This window comes from Anabas testudineus, chromosome 1, assembly GCF_900324465.2.
Source record: "Anabas testudineus chromosome 1, fAnaTes1.2, whole genome shotgun sequence".
Lineage (NCBI taxonomy): Eukaryota > Metazoa > Chordata > Actinopteri > Anabantiformes > Anabantidae > Anabas > Anabas testudineus.
In genome coordinates, this window is record NC_046610.1 from 14,779,065 (window position 1) to 14,797,185 (window position 18,121).

At 41.0% G+C, this 18,121-nt stretch overlaps 3 protein-coding genes across 3 annotated transcripts; all 3 read right to left on the minus strand.

Moving 5' to 3' along the window:
* Positions 1-2,672: 2,672 nt before the first annotated feature.
* dand5 (DAN domain family, member 5) lies at positions 2,673-3,767 on the minus strand. Its single transcript, XM_026359658.1, is given in 3 exon segments — positions 2,673-2,837; positions 2,839-2,973; positions 3,291-3,767. Coding segments are annotated over 3 exon segments (777 nt in total).
* Positions 3,768-7,400: 3,633 nt separating this feature from the next.
* LOC113162154 (tetraspanin-1-like) lies at positions 7,401-10,697 on the minus strand. Its single transcript, XM_026360178.1, has 8 exons — positions 10,655-10,697; positions 9,304-9,388; positions 8,704-8,919; positions 8,510-8,584; positions 8,252-8,359; positions 7,918-8,061; positions 7,718-7,810; positions 7,401-7,567 (listed from the first exon to the last, which is right to left on the minus strand). The coding sequence occupies exons 2-8, from the start codon at positions 9,358-9,360 to the stop codon at positions 7,511-7,513; spliced, it is 750 nt and encodes a 249-aa protein (XP_026215963.1). The 5' UTR covers positions 9,361-9,388; positions 10,655-10,697; the 3' UTR covers positions 7,401-7,510.
* Positions 10,698-11,232: 535 nt separating this feature from the next.
* Positions 11,233-17,312, minus strand: LOC113162621 (ras-related protein Rab-3D-like). Its single transcript, XM_026360860.1, has 5 exons — positions 17,121-17,312; positions 15,054-15,287; positions 12,694-12,812; positions 12,194-12,318; positions 11,233-12,058 (listed from the first exon to the last, which is right to left on the minus strand). Exons 2-5 carry the CDS (start codon positions 15,285-15,287, stop codon positions 11,871-11,873), a joined length of 666 nt encoding a protein of 221 aa, XP_026216645.1. The 5' UTR covers positions 17,121-17,312; the 3' UTR covers positions 11,233-11,870.
* Positions 17,313-18,121: the final 809 nt, after the last annotated feature.

Consider the following 18,121-nt stretch of genomic DNA (forward strand, 5'->3'; position numbering starts at 1 on the left):
AGATGGACGGACATACCGCATACAAAAACCCAAGCAGGATTCTATCCAATGACAAACTCTGATGTTGTTCAGATCCGCAGGCTACACCTTTCTCTGTCCTCCTCAGCACCCAACAGACAGCCTGACAGCCAGGCTGGCAGCCAGGCAAAATGGCAGTAGGCTGGCCGGCTTAGCCCGGGGCACCATCTCCAGCAGAGCCAACTCTGACCAGCTGGTCCAGACTAACACCACAGAGCGAGTATGTACCACTGTATCAGTGGGGAGGTAGTCCAGACACTGTCACACCTACAGCAGTGAACCTGTAATGGTGGGATTCAAGTGAGAAGACTCGGTCTGGCATATGACTCAACTGGTCATTGTGTTAATAATCAATATTAATCAATCAATATTAATCGATACCTAATCACCAGTTTATGTCCAGAGAGTTTGTGATGGACCCCTGTGCACTCTCCCTCACTGATGCCAGATCTATCGGCATGAGCTGCGGTCCAATCTGGTCCAACCTACCATAGCAGGTTAACTGCGGCAGACCCAAAGAGACAGTGGAGAATCGGTGGACCTTCCTCCTTCAGCTAGCCTGCTAGTTTAGCACTGTTTAGTCATAAAAAGTGACACAGAAGACGTGACGAGTCTTCAGCATCAAGCAATACATTTAAGTCCAATTACTACTGGTCTAGAAAAACATTTGTCAAAGTAAAACCTTTGAGTACATGGGCAAAAATTAGTCTTGAATCTCAATTCACTTAGTCCATGATACACCTTGATTTAACTGATATCATTGGAGTCTCCCCTCTATCACACACACCTCCCAACCATTTCCACGTCTGACAGTTAAAAGGCCTACACACAGAGAAAGAGCAGGCAGCTCATTGTGTGTTTTAAAGCGCTAACTAGGCCACTTAGCACCCCGTGACGCTGATCTGATCCCCGAGGCGCTGAACTTGGCAGCGGGCCCTCCTCCTTTCGCTCCTTCCTTTCCCCTCGCCATGGGAACCAGGCCATCCTTAATGACGCAGGAGTGCTCTGCCGGATCCCACAATGCAAAGGGGGCTGACATCTGTCTTGCTAAGTGGTGCACTCTCTTGTGCACCTTGTTTGTTCAATCAACAACTACCCCCTCCTCCTTCCCTCCCTCCGCTATATGCCCATTTTCTTTTTCATCTCTCTGTTTTTTAGAAATAAGACAAAAGACTGGAAGTTGAGTGGTACAGAGTTCAGAGAGAAAAGACAGTAAGATGGTGAGATCATGACTCTCCCTTCACCACATTCATCACAGACACTTAAGAGTTTAGTGGGGGGATTATTACACATAGCAAGGACACTATGGCCAAACACGTTACAAGTTCAGCCATAAATTATTCTGATTCTGACATTTTCCAAACAACTTCTTCCCTATAAGGAATGGGGATTGGAATAGCTAAATCTCATCACTGGTAGCATGGCTTATGTGAGTCTCCCAACCTCCCCATCTCCTGCATATGTAGAAAAAAACAAATGCTTGATTAAAAGTGGCCCCTAATTCCTCATAGTTAAGTCCTGGGCAAATATTTGTCCCATCAATCTTGGAAAATATAGCCATCAACCCAAGATGCTAATCACATGCTAATGGAATCCAGGGGACTCAATGCACCCCCGTAGCGCAATGAACGCTTTCACTTTTTTCAGAAAGCCAACGTGAATGCAAATGGCCATCTAAGCAGTAATTTTGACAACATGCCAAGGCAACGTAAAGAGCCCCCTTCTTTATGTTCCTCTGGGAATGTATGTAAGGATGTGGGGGATGAGTTCACTTTACCAGGCCCAGGTGCCAGGATATAAATGAATAATAGGTTTTATGGGCCCTAACTGACAAAAAAGCACATACACACATAATCACACATGCCCAGTTGCTCAAGTGCATCTGTGGTGAATGATGTTCAAATTCCCACAACTACTCTGAAAAGAGATTGGGCATGAGAATAGGTGGTTCCTATACATAATTCAGGGGTCCATGCTGAAACAATTATGTTTGCTTACTGCTAAGTACCCGTGCTCAATAGCTCATTTTCCCCCTAGTTCGGCACTTTCAGTTGTAAGTGCTATGTGCTAAAAGTCGGCGGAGCACAGCTTTTTAATAAAATATAGGAGCTGACACTTGAACGCTTGAATACGAGAGTGGGTGGAAAAAAATAACAAACGCTCTTCATGTTTTTACTTCAGCTTTGCATGCAAACAAAATTGCACTTGTAAATCCAACAGTGTTGGCAGAAAACTAATTAGCAACGCCGGGCAAAAGGAATGTGAACAAACAGGACCTTTTAATGACAATATTACAAATCACAATATTTCAGTTTAGATTCGTCTAAACACAGTTTTCAACATGTACACAAGTCCAGTGTGGACGGCTTCATTTGTTACAACAAAAAAGTGCATGACCAGAATATAGAAGGTCATTTTGTCAACAGTCAGTGGTGGAATAAGCCACCAGAATACTTTACTCTGAATATCACATTCAGAAGTAAAAATACAGACATGGAACCACATAAAACAAATGTCAGAACAATAATCACACCATTTATGAACAGTAAAGTCCAAGTCTTGGCATAATTTGACAGATGTTAAAGTCATTTCCTAATAGGAAATGCAGAATTTAGCACTGTTTTCAGTAAACAGCAAGTTATTTATGTCTATTATTACAGATGTGTGAGAGCTGCAGCCTCAGCACTCCTCTCCTCACGGCCTACCTCACACTTGCACTCCTCTACCACCATCACTCGCCTCTCGCGAATTGCTCCTCCACAGCGCAGAGGCACAGTAACGGTGTGAGCTTTGGACGGCGCGCAGCGTGAGCAGGGGGCCCCTGCGGTGAAGGGCTCCTGCTGCAGGCCCGAACCCGGCATCATCCCCTTCTGATGGGACAAACAGGGAGCTGCACTGGCCGAAACACAGCTTGTTGTGCACTGTCACTGTTTCGCATCCGTCTGCTGTCACACGCTGTGAGGATCACAGAGAAGGGCAGGATTAGGCCAAATATCACAGCAATGTTGTCAGTATTGATTTAACTCTTCTATGCAAGTCCACACGCTCACAGCCAATCCATCACACGAGCCATAATCAGTTTTACGAATAAACAGGTAGCTGCCTAATTGCCACTGAAAAAGCATCACTTTCTAATATTGCATTTTTCTATTTGAATGAGGAAAAAAACAGCTTGTCTATGAGCTTTTTAATGTGTGCACAGAAATCGATTTGGCTGAGAAAGTAACTAAAGACCTGGCATAACATACTGTATAAAAATCGTTGCCTTTTACCTGAGTGAAAGGTACTGCAGAACATGTCTGTTTAGTGTCCTTCAGACTGACTGGCAGGGACATGGCCATCTTGTCTCCTTTATCTATGGCTCTCTGCCACATCTGCAGTCCTTGTCTCTTCTTTAGTTCAGCCTCAGTGGGACCTTTAGGGTGCAGGAGGCGTAGTGGACTCACGGGGGCCTTGGGAGCTGGGACGGGACCTGGACGTCCCTGAGACAGGAAGGCAGGGAAGGACAATCTGGAGCTGAGGGAAGGGGCTCTTCTGGGGGTCAGTCCCCTCCTAAAGAACCCTGCCTGGGCCATGGCACGAGGGTCCAGCTGTACAACCTTAACGATTCCCCGGACAGGTTCGTCTGGTCCTCCGCCAGAAGAATCTATTTCAGCCTTTTGCAATATGTTGTCAAAAGAGCTGCGAGGGAATGTAAACGCTGCAGCTGTCCAGCTTGACAAAAAGACGAGGCCGATGAGGAAAGCCATAATCTGAAGCTAAAAAAAGGTCAGCTTCTTCAAATTGTTCAAAAAACGGGAAAATTTACTTCAAGACCTGATGAACCAACTCCAAAATATCAGCCTGCGTCGAAGGAAATTTAATATAAAAAAAACAAATCTGTGTATCGTGATGTGGTCCAAGGTTGCAAACGGTAACCTTGCTGTCAGTGCTTTGTGAGTGCAGTGGAGAGAGTCTTTTATATAGGCAGCTAGCAGTTCTCACCTGTGCTTTAACACAAAAATGTGTCACAATTCCCACACCAGACCAGATATCACACCAAGCTTTTAACTCCAGGTCATGGATGGTTGCCAGGCTGAAAGGTTTTCATGTTTCAAGGTGAGAGTCATAAAGTATAACCATTGAAAAAAGTGTTTCCCAGTAATTTATTTTTATTATTATTGAAAATCTTAATAAATATAAGTTATAGTTACAATACAGTGAATCTGACTCTTTTGATAGTTGTGGTCACATCCTGTGACTTTAAAACCTGAAGTTGATCATTCACATCCTTTTCACACAAATCATTCAATTCACTACACAAAGTTTTATAAACACAAAGAAACTTTTCCATTGCTAATATGTAGTTAATGAATCACCAACATAAAATAGTTCTGAATGATGATGAAAAATGAAAAAACAAACAGTAAACGTGAAATAAAGGCCAATTTCTTTCTGTCCGTGTCCCTGGCCATAGTTTCAGAAACACTGCTGTGGTTAAAAATGCTATTACAACCACTCTTTTTCCACTCAGGTGCTCCTGTAAGCTCTGGTTGTAAAGCAATAATGTGTTTATGTTCTCTGTGCAAACAAGCAGCCTCCTGCCTCGTATTCCCACAAGCAGCTCCTCAGCCTCTCCCTTGATGTCCCATCATTACGCCGTCAGACTTCAGTGTGCTCCGTCACCCGTGACCTGATCACACACCGGCTGCTCAAAATAGAAAGTGTGTGACTTTCTCATCATAGAGACCTGAGTGTTGAGAAGCAGTTTTCTCTGTTGACCCTTCTCCACGTCTGCTTCCCCACCCATCGCTTCATTTTATTGTTAACAGAGAGGTAGGTATGGGAAAAGTAAATGAGCCGCAGTGTTTTTCGTCTGAAGGTTTTCTTACCCACACTGTCCTGAGACATTCACACACTGGTTGGTGAGATCTAACAGTACCAACTTTAATGAGCAATTACAACATTAATGGGTAATGGGACTTGTGAGGGTGTGTGAGAGCACATTTCTTTGGCTGCAGATTACACTTCTTCCACAAGAGGGCACAGTTTACTGACAGTTTTCTCTTCTGTCTCCCACTGTTCTGTCCGGACTTGTGATGAACCGGTGATGGCCTTTGTTCAAGACTTTTCTCTCCCACACACACATTTGCTGTACAGGTTAGGTTTTTTAATTTTTTTTATGACTCATCCCAAAGCCTATCAGTTTGGATGAACTGATCACACCTCATTGTTGAGATCATATCTTCATAAAGGTGTAGAAATAGTCACATGTTCTGTCATAACTAAATACAAACACACAATCTTTCTTCCCAGATTACTACTTTGTATTACTTCCTGCTTTTGCTGTTTTCATAGTGACGAGAAATAAAGTCAATAAAACTATAACAATAAAAGTATGCATAAAAGTGCAGTAACCACTCATATATCCACTGTTTCCCGACTTTGAGGATGGATGCAATAAAAGAAGTAGTCAACAGAAGTGGCTAAACCTGTGCCACTGACCTCAAACCTAAGAGAGGCAGCTGATTCACGTAATACATGAGTACACGCTGAGATACTGTAAGTTTTATATACCACTAAGCTTTCATCTTGTCTCTTTACTTAATGTAGTCTATGCTTTTAACTCATCTGTACAACAACACCCACAAAGAAATATATGTTAACACAGCCTAACCTAGAAAATAGTGATAGCATAGTCACATGTTGAGTTTATCTGCAGTCCCAGCCGTTTTATGACCGTAAGAACTCAGGTGACGCCACTAAAAGGGGTCATTTGGCGTCGATTGCACAGCATGTAATGGAATATCTGTGGCTTCACCTGTGAAGCAACAGGTTCCTGTTAGCTGATGTCAGAGGTGAGCACAAATTAAGCTCCACTAACAAGATGGCAACCTGACACACACACACACACACACACACACACACTGTAGTCAATCCAATCTAATGTCAGCTATCCTGAAATGTAATTTACTCACACTAATGTTAAATAAAATACTTATGAGCATAAGGTGATACCAACAGAAATATATAACAAGCAGTTAAAAAGTTCTTCAATCACGATTTATTATTGAACACTTCCAGCAAGTGTTCGTGATTCTGTTTGTGATTCAAAGTCTTCATAAGAAAACTGATTGACTTTGGAATGTGCTTTATTTTTTCTATTAAATCATTTGCCTAGTTGCTTAGTTGGAAGTTTTACATGGTCACGCTTTTGAAGGTTACTCTCTTAATCTAGGGTTTCACCTTTAAAGTCCTCCAACACTTAAAAATATGTTTTCTTTATATGTAACATACTTGGTTTTCTGGTTTGACACTGCACATGCAAGCGTGACTTGTGACTTTATAGATATGTAGGAATCTGACCTCAGTCTAACGAGCAACATAAAGTAATGTGATACACAGTCTGATAACTGACCAAGGAGAAGTGAGTGAAATCTTATCTTAAGCAATTCAAATCTGAAAATATGTTTGTTCAAATTACCAGCATTTAAACCACATCTGGTCTTTCCACAGACATGAGGTGTGGTAAAACATATATAACTACATAAGCTTAGTGTGTGGCCATCTTTAGTCCTTTCATGCAATACATTGCTAAAACCAGAACCTTTTTGTCTGCGTAAGACTCACCCACACGTCGAGAGATCGAGGTAAACCATAACATAGCACACAAACCCTGCAGCAGCACCAACATATGGGCTGTTTGCAGATGTCTAACCATTTCTCCATGGGGATTAATAAAGCAGTTAATATAAGTTCTAAATGTTTTAACACCCTGATTTAAGTGGATAAAAGTACAGTGATACTAACTAATAAGTTAAGATTCTTATTAACTAAATGCTTGGTACTTTTTAATATATGTATGTTGATATAACATGATTGGAACTAGAGAGAGTGAAATAACTTGAATCTTTGGTTGATACTAATGATCTAAATAGTCTTATCTTTAATAACAACACAAAATGAATCAGATAAACCCTGCAGCCTTGGAGGTGTGAAGTGCAGTCTACCCATTATCAGTGATAAAAGAACCACTACTATAAAAAGGGAACAATAACAATAATTGTAAAAGTCAGGATTGTGGTATTTATTGTTCATATAAAATCATACAAAAATACATTCATCACATTAATGCTGCAAAAACGTGGGACAAAAACAACAGAAACAAGTTGAGTCCATCATTCTGTGCTTCATTACATATCGTTAGCTCTATGCTTCAGCACATACATTGTCAGCTGACAACAGCCATTTTTAAAACATAAATAAGTCAAAGTGTAAATGTGCTCAGAGACAGTTTTGAAATTAAGAACACAGTAGCTCGGATCGTAATTTTCTACATACCAAATAAAAAACATGACAGACAGATAACCTAAGCTGTTTTGGTTATCTGCCTTTTTTGAATCAAAAAAAAAAAAAAAAAAAAAAACTAAACATACAACAACAACAACAAAAAAACATCCTAACAAGTTACATTCCTCCACTAGTTGTTGTCATTTGATCTTCCATGGGAACATCATGACTTGCTGCCAACATGACTGTAGAGAACCATCGAAACCACCATGGCAGCAATCTGTAAAAACAAGAGATTATCAACATTTCACCTTCTGAGATAAAGGTTCCACCATGTAGTGATGATGAAGGATGATTTATAATTGACACAACTATTCTATCAAAGAAACAGTGGCCACAGTACTGTTTTCTGTACCACTGTTTTCTGTACCTCAAGAGCAGCGATTCCCAGAGCCACTGCTGCAATAATCACAGCATTGTCCTCGATCAGCTGCAGCAACTTGTCGAAGCAGCCATCAATCATCTGGAGGAGAAACAGCAGAATTTCTTCTCAGAGTTTCACCAAAGTTAGTAGTTTTTTTTTTTTGTTAAAATGCATGAAGTTAAATGATAAGAAATCCGGTATCATACCGAAATGTGTGCTATGTTACTGCTGCAAACATCTTCCGTGTTGATGGTTGCATTGCAGCATGTGTATGGATAAACACCTCCATGTTTATCATAAAAAGGGGAGTTGTCAAAGTCGGTGTAGTTCCGGTATCCGCAGCACTTAAACTAGATAAAACCACAAGCAGAAACTATTCATTAATTCAATAAACTTGATGCTGCAGCGGGGACAGAGGTGTAGACTCCTCAAAATGAAACAAATGGAACTAACTATTAACTAACCAAAAATAAAACTGCTGGATCATATAATAACCTGCAACCAGAACTAAAACTATCAATTAAAAATCCAGTAGGCTACCTCCTCCATGGTGGCATTCCAGAGAGATGTCACACTTTCACTGTTTCCATAATTCTTTTGGATGCTTGCTCTCACTTCCTCCTCCAGATCCTGAAGTAGCTTATCAGCCTGACAGGGACAGATAGACAGTAGCAAGTCATCGCTTAGTTTAACAAAATCTCAGTTATTTATTTATTTATTTATTTATTTATTTAGGAGTTCCTAAATTAGAAAACTGGCTATTGTTAGTGAGGGGTTTTATTTTTGAGAGTTTCTTACCAAGCCCTGGAAGACGAGCAGCACAACAGCTCCTGCAACCTCGATGAGGAAGATAATCAGCACAATAATGAAGAACTGAGGAGGAAGAATATAATAAATACTGTTAAAGTTTGTCCTCAGAGCCACTGTAATAAATACAACAAAGTGAAAGACTTCATTAATTAATTAGCTTTAACCCATCAAACGTTACTCACCGTCAGCAGCATACACCTGCTTTCTCTGATGGCTCCGCAGCAGCCCAGGAAGCCAATGATAAGCAGCACAGCGCCCACAGCTATGAGCAGGTAGGTGATGTTGGCCAGCTGGGATAACCCAGACGGAGCATCATCCACATTCTCCAGTATACCCAGTATAGAGCCACTGTCCACCTTCACCCATATTCCCACACCCAGGATGACAGCACCTGCCAACTGAGGATGAGTGAAACGAAAGGAGGAAAAGACAAAGATGTGACTTCAGGACGTAAAGCATAAAGCAGAGAAGGTATTGAACAGATAACATTCCCAGTGCTCACAGGGGTTTCACAATGAAAGATGGAAGAGTGGAGCTAATAAAATATCAAGAGCTCTACTTTATATCTTGTTTCGATCAATACAAAAAATAAAAGTCTATTGTTGGTTGGTCAGGTGCTGGGCTTGTTGTCTTCAGACAGGTTAGCTGTGTCCACCTGTTTCAATTCTTTATGTTAAGATAAGCTAAAGGTCTGCTAATTGTAGTTGTATATTTTATTGTAAAACTATTCTGAACTATTCCGTAGGATGTACATGTCTATTAGAATTTAAAGCATCACTTACAAAGATGCCGCCATTGAAGATGAACATCATTATTTTGAGAAAGCCGGAGCAACACATCTTGGCAGATTTTTTTGTTTTTTTCACACTGTTTAAAAAAAAAAACAAAAGGTGTTAGTTAAGGTGAAAATTAATTAAGATTACATTTGGTCACACTTCCTTTTTAATCACATCTGGGATTTTTTTGGGGCCAGCTTTGCATTTTACCTCTCACAGGAAAATCAATTGCATATGGCTGTCTTACAACACAGGCAAGCACGGACCTGGGTCGAATGGCATTTGCTTTGGTTACACATTAACTACAGTAACTGTCAGGGAAACAGAAAAAAGGGGTCTTAATCTTTAAATGTGGCCAGTTTTTCACAATGATGTAATCCAAGGTTTCAGGTTGAAGTGTGAAGTTGGCTGCTTGCTCATGTCCACACCTTTTTTCAAACTTAGCAATCCTGCAAGTTATTTAAAGGATCATCAAGCGCACAGTGGAGTCACAAGATATGTGTTATACGTTTTCTCTTTACACGTTTGAATATGTGTGCTACATAGGTGAACAACTATCCTCTTCTAGATCTGAACTTTTGTACCCACTGTAAAAGTGTTTAAGCCGTTTTATAGTATGGAGGTGCTCTTTATCAATTTCACCTCAGAGATTAAAACCCATATCTGCGTCAACAGAGAAGAAAAGTGACTTTGCCATACTGCTAATCATATTTATGCCTTTGGACTGAATTTGGATAAGATAATGTATCAAATGAAATACAGGTTTAAAACATGTGATATAACTAGTTCAGGAACCTCACCTCACTTATGGGTTCATCTGTGTAGGTAGCACAGAAGAACCATAAAACACACACACAAATCCTTCTCATTGACCTCTCTCAGCTGCATTTCCGTCTCCTCTTTGTGTCCGAGAAATGAGCTCAGCTTTACAGCTATTACTCTTTTCTCTTCCTTATTACAACGTTGAATCAATATCCAGTATGAACCAACTAACTTTGTTTCCGTAAAGCAATAAAACTTGTCTTTTACACCACTAACATAACAACTTGCTTGTGTGAACACTAAACGACTGTACTCAGACTTTACAAAGCAAGGAACTTAGTGTACTTTAACTTGTTAGATTGTTTTGGAAGTTATATCTTTTGATTAAAAGAGAACTAAATTGAAATACAGTAACAGTATTTGATGAATTGCCCTCTCGCACCCTTACTTTTATACTTTGAAGAGACATGTCTGCCAAAACCATTCTGGAGTACAATATCTTATGTATTTTAATGTGGTTTTAGAATTTAAAAAGGTTTTCAATTGCTACAGTTGGAAACTTAAATTAAAAGTTGGCAAAACAAGAAGTTCGTACCTGTACTGCAGTGACGTCTGTCTGTCCGCTGAGGTCTGATCAGTGTCAGGAGTGTCTGCTCGACAAGGCTTTCACATGCCCCTTTTATCTTCTCACAGGTTTCACAAACACACACACACACGCACACACACACACACACAGAGATACAAATAGGAAAAAAGGGAGTTCATGCCCTACACGTCACTGACTTTTGGGGTAAGCAACATTTCCTGTTGGCCAAAGTCCCTCCAAAAATAGACACTTTTTATGACCAGAAACTTTACAATCAGCACGAGGTGAAAATAAAGCTGTGACGTCCATTTTTTTTTTTTATGTTTTCACAAACACTATTTAAAAACAGGGGTGGGAAATCCAAGAAATCAAATAATTTAATGTTGGACATAATGATAATGAAAAAGTAAAAACAAAATGCTGAATGTTTTATTTCCTAATTAATGGAAAACACTTCGGGCATAAAATGTGTGAATCGCTTACATTTTGTAGTGATTTAAAAGTTGGAGTTTGTCAGAGTTTTGGAGTTATTTAATATAAAAAACATGAAATGACTTTAAAAAAAATTAACATCAAAACACACAGTGTATTGAGCCACATATTTTAATCTCAAGTTGTAGCGGGACAGATGGACACCTTGGCAAATTAAGTATTGGACTGGTGTTATCTATTAGAAAAATAAACAGAACATATGTGAAAAATATAAATTAAAAGCAAAACAGTGATAACAAGTGTGGATTACGCTCATACACCTGGAATGACACAGCAACAATGGGCCTCGTTCCTCAGCAGGATTACACAGGCTCGTTCACAACATCAACAATCAAGCTGATGCATTTTCACATCACACCCACAAGGGGGTAGCATGACACTAGTTAATCCCTGTGCTAACAGTGTCCCTAGTGCTCTGGTGATTTGTTTCATGCCTTTCATTCACATTTCCAACTGCAACAGGTTTCACTACACTTGCAAAACTATAAAGCAGAAGTGTCGGGTAAAAGGCACGGCTGCTTGATTCAGCTCTTTGGCATCTTACTGTAACAGTCACATTGAAATGATGAGAACCAAATTGAGAAAAGACAAAACGACAGGATCCGTGATCAGATTGCAGCAACATATGGTAGTAGAGTAAATTCACAATGAGAGATTTTTGGCAATTGATTTAATCTGTATATGTGAGAAAGTGAGACTCTTAAACCCCGTCGCTCATTGAAATCATCAGCCATCAGCACGCGCAGCCTCCCTGGCTGCTGCGGGGCGTGTCCTTCAGACCATCTCCCTTGTGACTGGTTGGCGTAGCACCATTACCATTGAGGCTGTCGTTCATCTTCTCACATATGACGTCCACCAGCTTGTCAAACACCTGCTTCACGTTGATGTTGTCTTTGGCACTGGCCTCAAAGAACTCAAAGCCTGGAGAGGGAGTAAAGAGAGAAAACAGAATGTGTTATGAATAACTACTGAGTAATGTTTGGTTTGTGCGTTCTTGTTCAGCATGTGATAACAATGTGTCTGCGTGTCTGTGTGTGTGTGTCTGTGTGTGCTGACCGAGCTCCGTAGCCAGTCTTTGGGCATCCTCAGTGGGAACTTGCCTGTCTTCTTCCAAGTCCAACTTATTTCCTACCAGCACTACCTGAGCGTTGTCCCACGAGTATGTCTTGATCTGGGTCGACCTGGGAAACAGCAACACAAATTTTTCTCAGCTACTATACTGCATGTCCTGCACCGCTGTTATATACTGAAGTATTACTAACACCACAACTACTGTTTGGTTAAATTCAGCTTTAAATACTGTATCTATTAACATACATTTTTTTCACTGTGAGTTTGGAGATACTGTATTTTTCTATTAATATATTCTGTCACTGCAGTAATTTAAAAACAGCTCATTTAAGTTTTTTGCAGTGTTTTACACATAACAACAGAGCACGGTGTATCCAGGTCAAAGACCCCAAACTACAAGTATCTCTGTCACTGTACAACATAGAACACTTAGATATGATGTTGTGCATTATAAAGCACAACATCATATCTATAGTTCTACTCACCAGTCTTGGACAGCGCAGAACGAATCCTGGCTCGTGATGTCATACATGAGCAGGAATCCCATTGCTCCTCTGTAGTAAGCTGTGGTTATGGTCCGGTAGCGTTCCTGCCCCGCTGTGTCCTGTTAGCACACAATTCATGTGAAGGTTTTTAGTTTAAAACACACCAATCTGAAGGAAACAGGGACTTCAAAGCTGTCACCTGATACTGTGATGATGGCATAAAAATGACTGCAGTGACATGAACTGAAATGTAAATACAACAAGTGCCCTGTAATTCCCCGAAATAATGCTTAAGATCAATATTTAGAAACATTGCAGATAAAAAAAACATTACTGCCGGAAGAAGACAAATGGATGACTTGGCTGTTCTGACAAAGAAAGGTGGATGATTAATTTCTTTGGAACAGAAGTTAATCCCTTCCGTCAAGTGTTGACGTAGCCACACCCTGTAAATACACCAGGATGTGCTGTGTGCTCTCTGGCTTTTCCTTAAGGGACAAAAATAATTTCTGAAGGTGTTTCTTTTCCTTTGTACTCTAATCTGATAATGGGAACTGTTAAATAGTAGTAATACTAGAGTAGATATATCAGCAGCATGCACATATAAGACTTATTCATTAATCTTATACTGCAGGTTTATAATAATCTCTGATCATAAGTAATACCAGCAGCTTCATTTACTATATTAACTCACTCTAAAGATGGAGATTTAGGGCTTGTCAGTGAACTATAATATATATCAAAGGTATCACTCACACCGTGGGAGTCAGTGTATGAGACGCCACCACTGTCTCAAACCACTGTACATTCATCTTTGGTGCAGAGTGTTAAAAAATGAGTGAGCATGTTTTAACAGCCCCATGAAACCCACTGAAGTAGTTCGGCAGCCAGTAACATTTCACTTGTAGTTGGCACCTTCCTCGTGTAAAAGTATGCAACTGTATCGTCGTTACGCAGAGCAGAGAAGCCACGCTATGCTGCATGCATTCATCTTCAACCAAATGAATTACTCTCATCTATACCAGGAGCACTGTGGGCGAGTCTCTGCCTTTCTACTACACTTGCAGTAATAGATCCGTCCTCGTGTGCGTGTAAGCACATTCAGCCCGAGCAGCTCAAAACCCATGCATCTTTCATGAACCCTGCCGTCTGGGGACGGTGTTAAACATCAACTGTCATTAACTCCAGTGTGTGAGAAATTAGTTTACGCCACATCCATGACAGGCAGCAGTGTGTAAGAGGGTAAACCAGGGAATGGGGTGGGGATAAACAGTGTATGTTGTGTAACAGGGCTTTTAAAAGCATCATTCACTGTGCATTTTGTGGAAGCTGTGCTTTAGAGCCCTTCCACTACAGGTAAATGCCTTTAATTACCTCAATTAAATTACTGCTTTGGCATTAAAGAGACTGCAGCATTTTATACTCAATTTTGGTGATATACTGTCTGCAAAGCCTGTTTGCTCCGTACTGCATTTTTTTTTTTTTTACTGAGGGATTGAAAAGTGCTCCTGAGCAGTCTACCAGACATTATTAGGAGTGTTTCAGACCTCAGTGATTTGAGCATCATAGATCTTTTTAATATGACACTTCTGCTGTAGGCTCACTAGACTCTTCCATCCTGTGAAAGTAACTCACAATATTAGAGGCAATTTTTGTTCTGCTTAGCTCTTGTTTTAATCAACAGTGGCGTAACATGATATGAAATATAAACCTCAGCGTTAAAGAAAAAAACTATTAGAGGACAGTATGTGTGTGAATGTTCATAATTGTGTTGTCAGATATTATTTTATTGTAAATGAATCTAGTTAAAGGCCACTTCATATTCCCCAAAGTCTGTTATAATCGGTAGGATAAAATAAAAAAAGGATTAGGATTTTAATAAACAGTTTGGGTGACTACTAATATTAAACAGAATCAACACTTCGCAGTCGAGGTGTTTGTGAACCACATTAATCAGAGTTCAATCTGGTCAAACTGTAATACTATCTGCACCGAGTAAACATTTCTCCCTGAGTCACGCTGACTTCCAGGGTTTTATCTGCCAGACTTCCAATCTTTCTTGCTGCCGTAGAGGAGAAATTAAACCTTGTGAAGGTAACGGTAAACAGTTTGGAAGGTGAAGGAAAATAAAACACTGTGAGATCCAAACATGTTCCCAAGAATTAAGCTGTGTTTTTAATATTCCCTAACAACACCCTCCCATCCAGCATGATTCTGACCACATTCATGTTTTAACAGACTTAGTTAGTGATGGAACAGACTTATTTTACATTGTTCATATTGTTGTATATCAACATTAATCTGCCCTCTGTATGCAGATCATATTTCACAGATTCATGTTTCACAGTCGTTCATCTCACCCAGATCTGTAGTTTGACCCTCTTATCGTTCCTGTAGATGGTCTTCACCTTGAAGTCGATGCCCACTGTACTGACAAAGGCTGATGTGAAGGAGTCATCGGCGTAGCGGAACAGGAAGGACGTCTTTCCCACGCTGCTGTTACCAATGATCAGCAGTTTAAACATGTAGTCAAAGTTCTGGTCAGCTGCGTCCCTCTGCCCCGCGCCTGCTCCTGGATCATTGGCTAACGCCATCTGTCAAAGTGGGAACAAAAGGACAGGCACTGTCTTTCAGACTCCTGACTTCATGAACAGACCGAGAAAATCATGTTTAGAATACCAGGGACGTGTGGAAAAAGGAAAAACACTGTGCAAACAACTTGTGCTGAAACAAGTAGTTGATAATAATAAATAATTTAGTCAATATGGGCAGAAAATGTCTCTGCAGCTATTTGATTGGTTGAATTGCTGAGTCTATTCACTGTGGTACAGAAACAATATGTGAAGCCTAAATACAAATATGTATATTCACACTCACATGCTTCACTGGACGGCACATAAGTTAATTTGTCCACATGCATGATTAATGACTATTGTACCTGCTGCTTTCTATTTGGTTACACGCTTGTCTGCACATGACACACTGCATCCTGAAAACAATACATCAATCAAAAATACAGAGTGAAGAGGCCCACCTTGCCACTTAGTCAATTACAGTGTTTAACACTGTAAGAAGACGTTGTAGACGTTGTGTACAGTGCTGTTCACTAAAACGAAGTGACAATAACCCGTTTAGTTTATTAGTAAAGGGCTCGTGGGGCTCCACATCGGTGTAAGAGAATCAGCTGATGTATGAATATCACATTAGAAAATTCTCTTAAATGACAGTTATCGGGGTAACAAGATGCAAGATGTTGAAATGTCAGAATGAGAAATCTCAGCTATTTCAGAATTTCGGGTGAACGCTCACGAGTCTGCAGTTCATCCATACTAATAGGCGAGCAGAAGCTGATTTTGGTAAATGGGAGCGTGATTTTAAAAAATGGTCTTTCTTCTACCCTCATCCTTCTTAGCGCTCATCCCTGCGTGATGAATCACACCCAGGTCGTGCTCCTGTCGCCCTGTGCTCTCTCTACATTTGTCACATGGACTCACATTACAAAACTTATGGGATCAGTGGACGCTGAGCTGTGGATGAGGGGCGATAGATTCTCTTCCCCTTCCTATATATATTTCATCCATCATCTCTCTGACCATTTCTCCACCCACTGACACGCCCACTTAAACACACACACAGGCACACACACACTCCCACACCCATTTATCTTCCTTACTCTCCCTCTTATATTCATCCATCTATGCATCCCTCCTCTAACCATCCTTCCATATCTCACCCTCTCAGGCTGAGACACACACACACTCACACACACACACACACACACACACACACACACACACACACACACACACACACACACCTCCCTCCTCTCCCTTCACTGAGCCTGAGCTGAGTCTGATACTCTTCCCTGATTGCTGAGACCTCTCCAGAGACCAGCTCAGCATTACCACTTCCAAGACCATAAAGAAGGGAAGGGATGGCCGGCGTGCAGCTGCACACACTCAGCAAACCCCAACATCCACGCATGCGTCTGCACAGAAAATATGTAAACACGTACAGACGTGTGTGTGTGTGTGTGTGTGTGTGTGTGTGTGTGTGTGTGAAGGCAAAAGAACCAACTTGCGTAAAAGCAACAATTTCATAATACAAGATGTGTCTTAACAGGAGCTGTTGTCACCAGTTTCTAAGGTTAAACTCAATAGACACGGGGTGTGAGTGAGACTATGAATACTATGAGGGGGGGGGGGATATTGTGCCATAACACCTGTTGACATTTAATCCAATAATCTGTGCACAAACTAAGCTGATATACCTGAAATCCAAAGACAAAAGCTCCTATTCTGAGCCATATGCTGACGCTGACGCCTCATTTGCCTACACCGCCCAACCATACGGTCACTCAGCTACAACTTGATGGTGTTTAAACAAACCCTCTGCCACCCTTGGGACCGCTGTGCGTGTTTACTAACCTTGAAAAGGTGTTTCTGAGTGTTTTGTCGTGCGTCCGTGCTCCACACGATCCTCCCACCTTCACCTGAAAAGCCGACAGGTGTGCGCTGCTGCCGGGGCGCTGCTCTTCAGCCTCACCGCTCCGCACGGTGCATGTGGTCGACGCTGGGACATCCACCGAGACGCAGTGTCTCCAGAGGTGAGACACAGTGTCTCCACAGCACTGCCGGAAAGGACTTTCAAGATAAAAGACCCGCTGAGCGCAGAGCTTGGTTCCGTGCAGCAACGTGGTCTGTTTCCTGCAATAGTTCAGGCTCCACTGGATGATTGTTGTTTTCTTTTTATATCTGCACTGTTAAAAGCCTGTTGATACCACCATGTACTACTAGGCTCTACTAAAGCAGTCATACTTGTTTAATGGTGATCTGTAGGGCAGCTTATGACTATTTTCATTCTCCAGTTCTCCTGTTTTCTGTGATTCAACAGTTATATATATATTTGACTTACAATGATGTGAAACTAAGCCCTTTACAACCGTCTGAAACCGCTTTTCTTTCGTTTTAGTGCTGTTTGATCTTTTATTTTGAAGGTAAAAACCACTACATTTCCGGCATTATTCTGCACACGTCTGGTAACTTGACGCAGCTTCTTTCATAAACTTCAGCCTCCCTTGCTGTGATCTAACTTTACTTAAGTTAAACTGGTCTCTTTGATATCGTAGATAAAATATAGCAACATGTCTGTATTTGCAGAACTTTTAGATGTGAACTGAGGAAACAGAGTCAGACAAACCAGTTCTGGCCTCTATCAACATGCATCTGCTTGAGTGTGAGCAATGCAGGGAGTCATGCACTCAGACACATAAATCATGTCCCACCCAGATCTACTGTACTTGTCTTTGCAAACCTCAAGTGATGGCATTGTTACGCATTCGAGTGTCTTTTCACTGAAGCCTTTCTATGATTCTGAGGCAGGGAAAATCATGTTGGAGCAAAACAAAAACTACAGCTCGAGGGCAAAT

What these genes read in the sequence shown, in the direction of transcription:
- LOC113162154 (XM_026360178.1), bottom strand. Translation starts at nt 9,360, where the DNA reads ATGTGTTGCTCCGGCTTTCTCAAAATAATGATGTTCATCTTCAATGGC. An exon ending in TGCTCGTCTTCCAGGGCTTG is followed by an intron (nt 8,360 to 8,509) that starts GTAAGAAACTCT and finishes TGTCCCTGTCAG; the next exon opens with GCTGATAAGCTACTTCAGGA. An exon ending in GGAATGCCACCATGGAGGAG is followed by an intron (nt 8,062 to 8,251) that starts GTAGCCTACTGG and finishes GGTTTTATCTAG; the next exon opens with TTTAAGTGCTGCGGATACCG.
- LOC113162621 (XM_026360860.1), bottom strand. Translation starts at nt 15,287, where the DNA reads ATGGCGTTAGCCAATGATCCAGGAGCAGGCGCGGGGCAGAGGGACGCA. An exon ending in GGGTCAAACTACAGATCTGG is followed by an intron (nt 12,813 to 15,053) that starts GTGAGATGAACG and finishes GTGTGCTAACAG; the next exon opens with GACACAGCGGGGCAGGAACG. An exon ending in AAGACTGGCTACGGAGCTCG is followed by an intron (nt 12,059 to 12,193) that starts GTCAGCACACAC and finishes CTCCCTCTCCAG; the next exon opens with GCTTTGAGTTCTTTGAGGCC.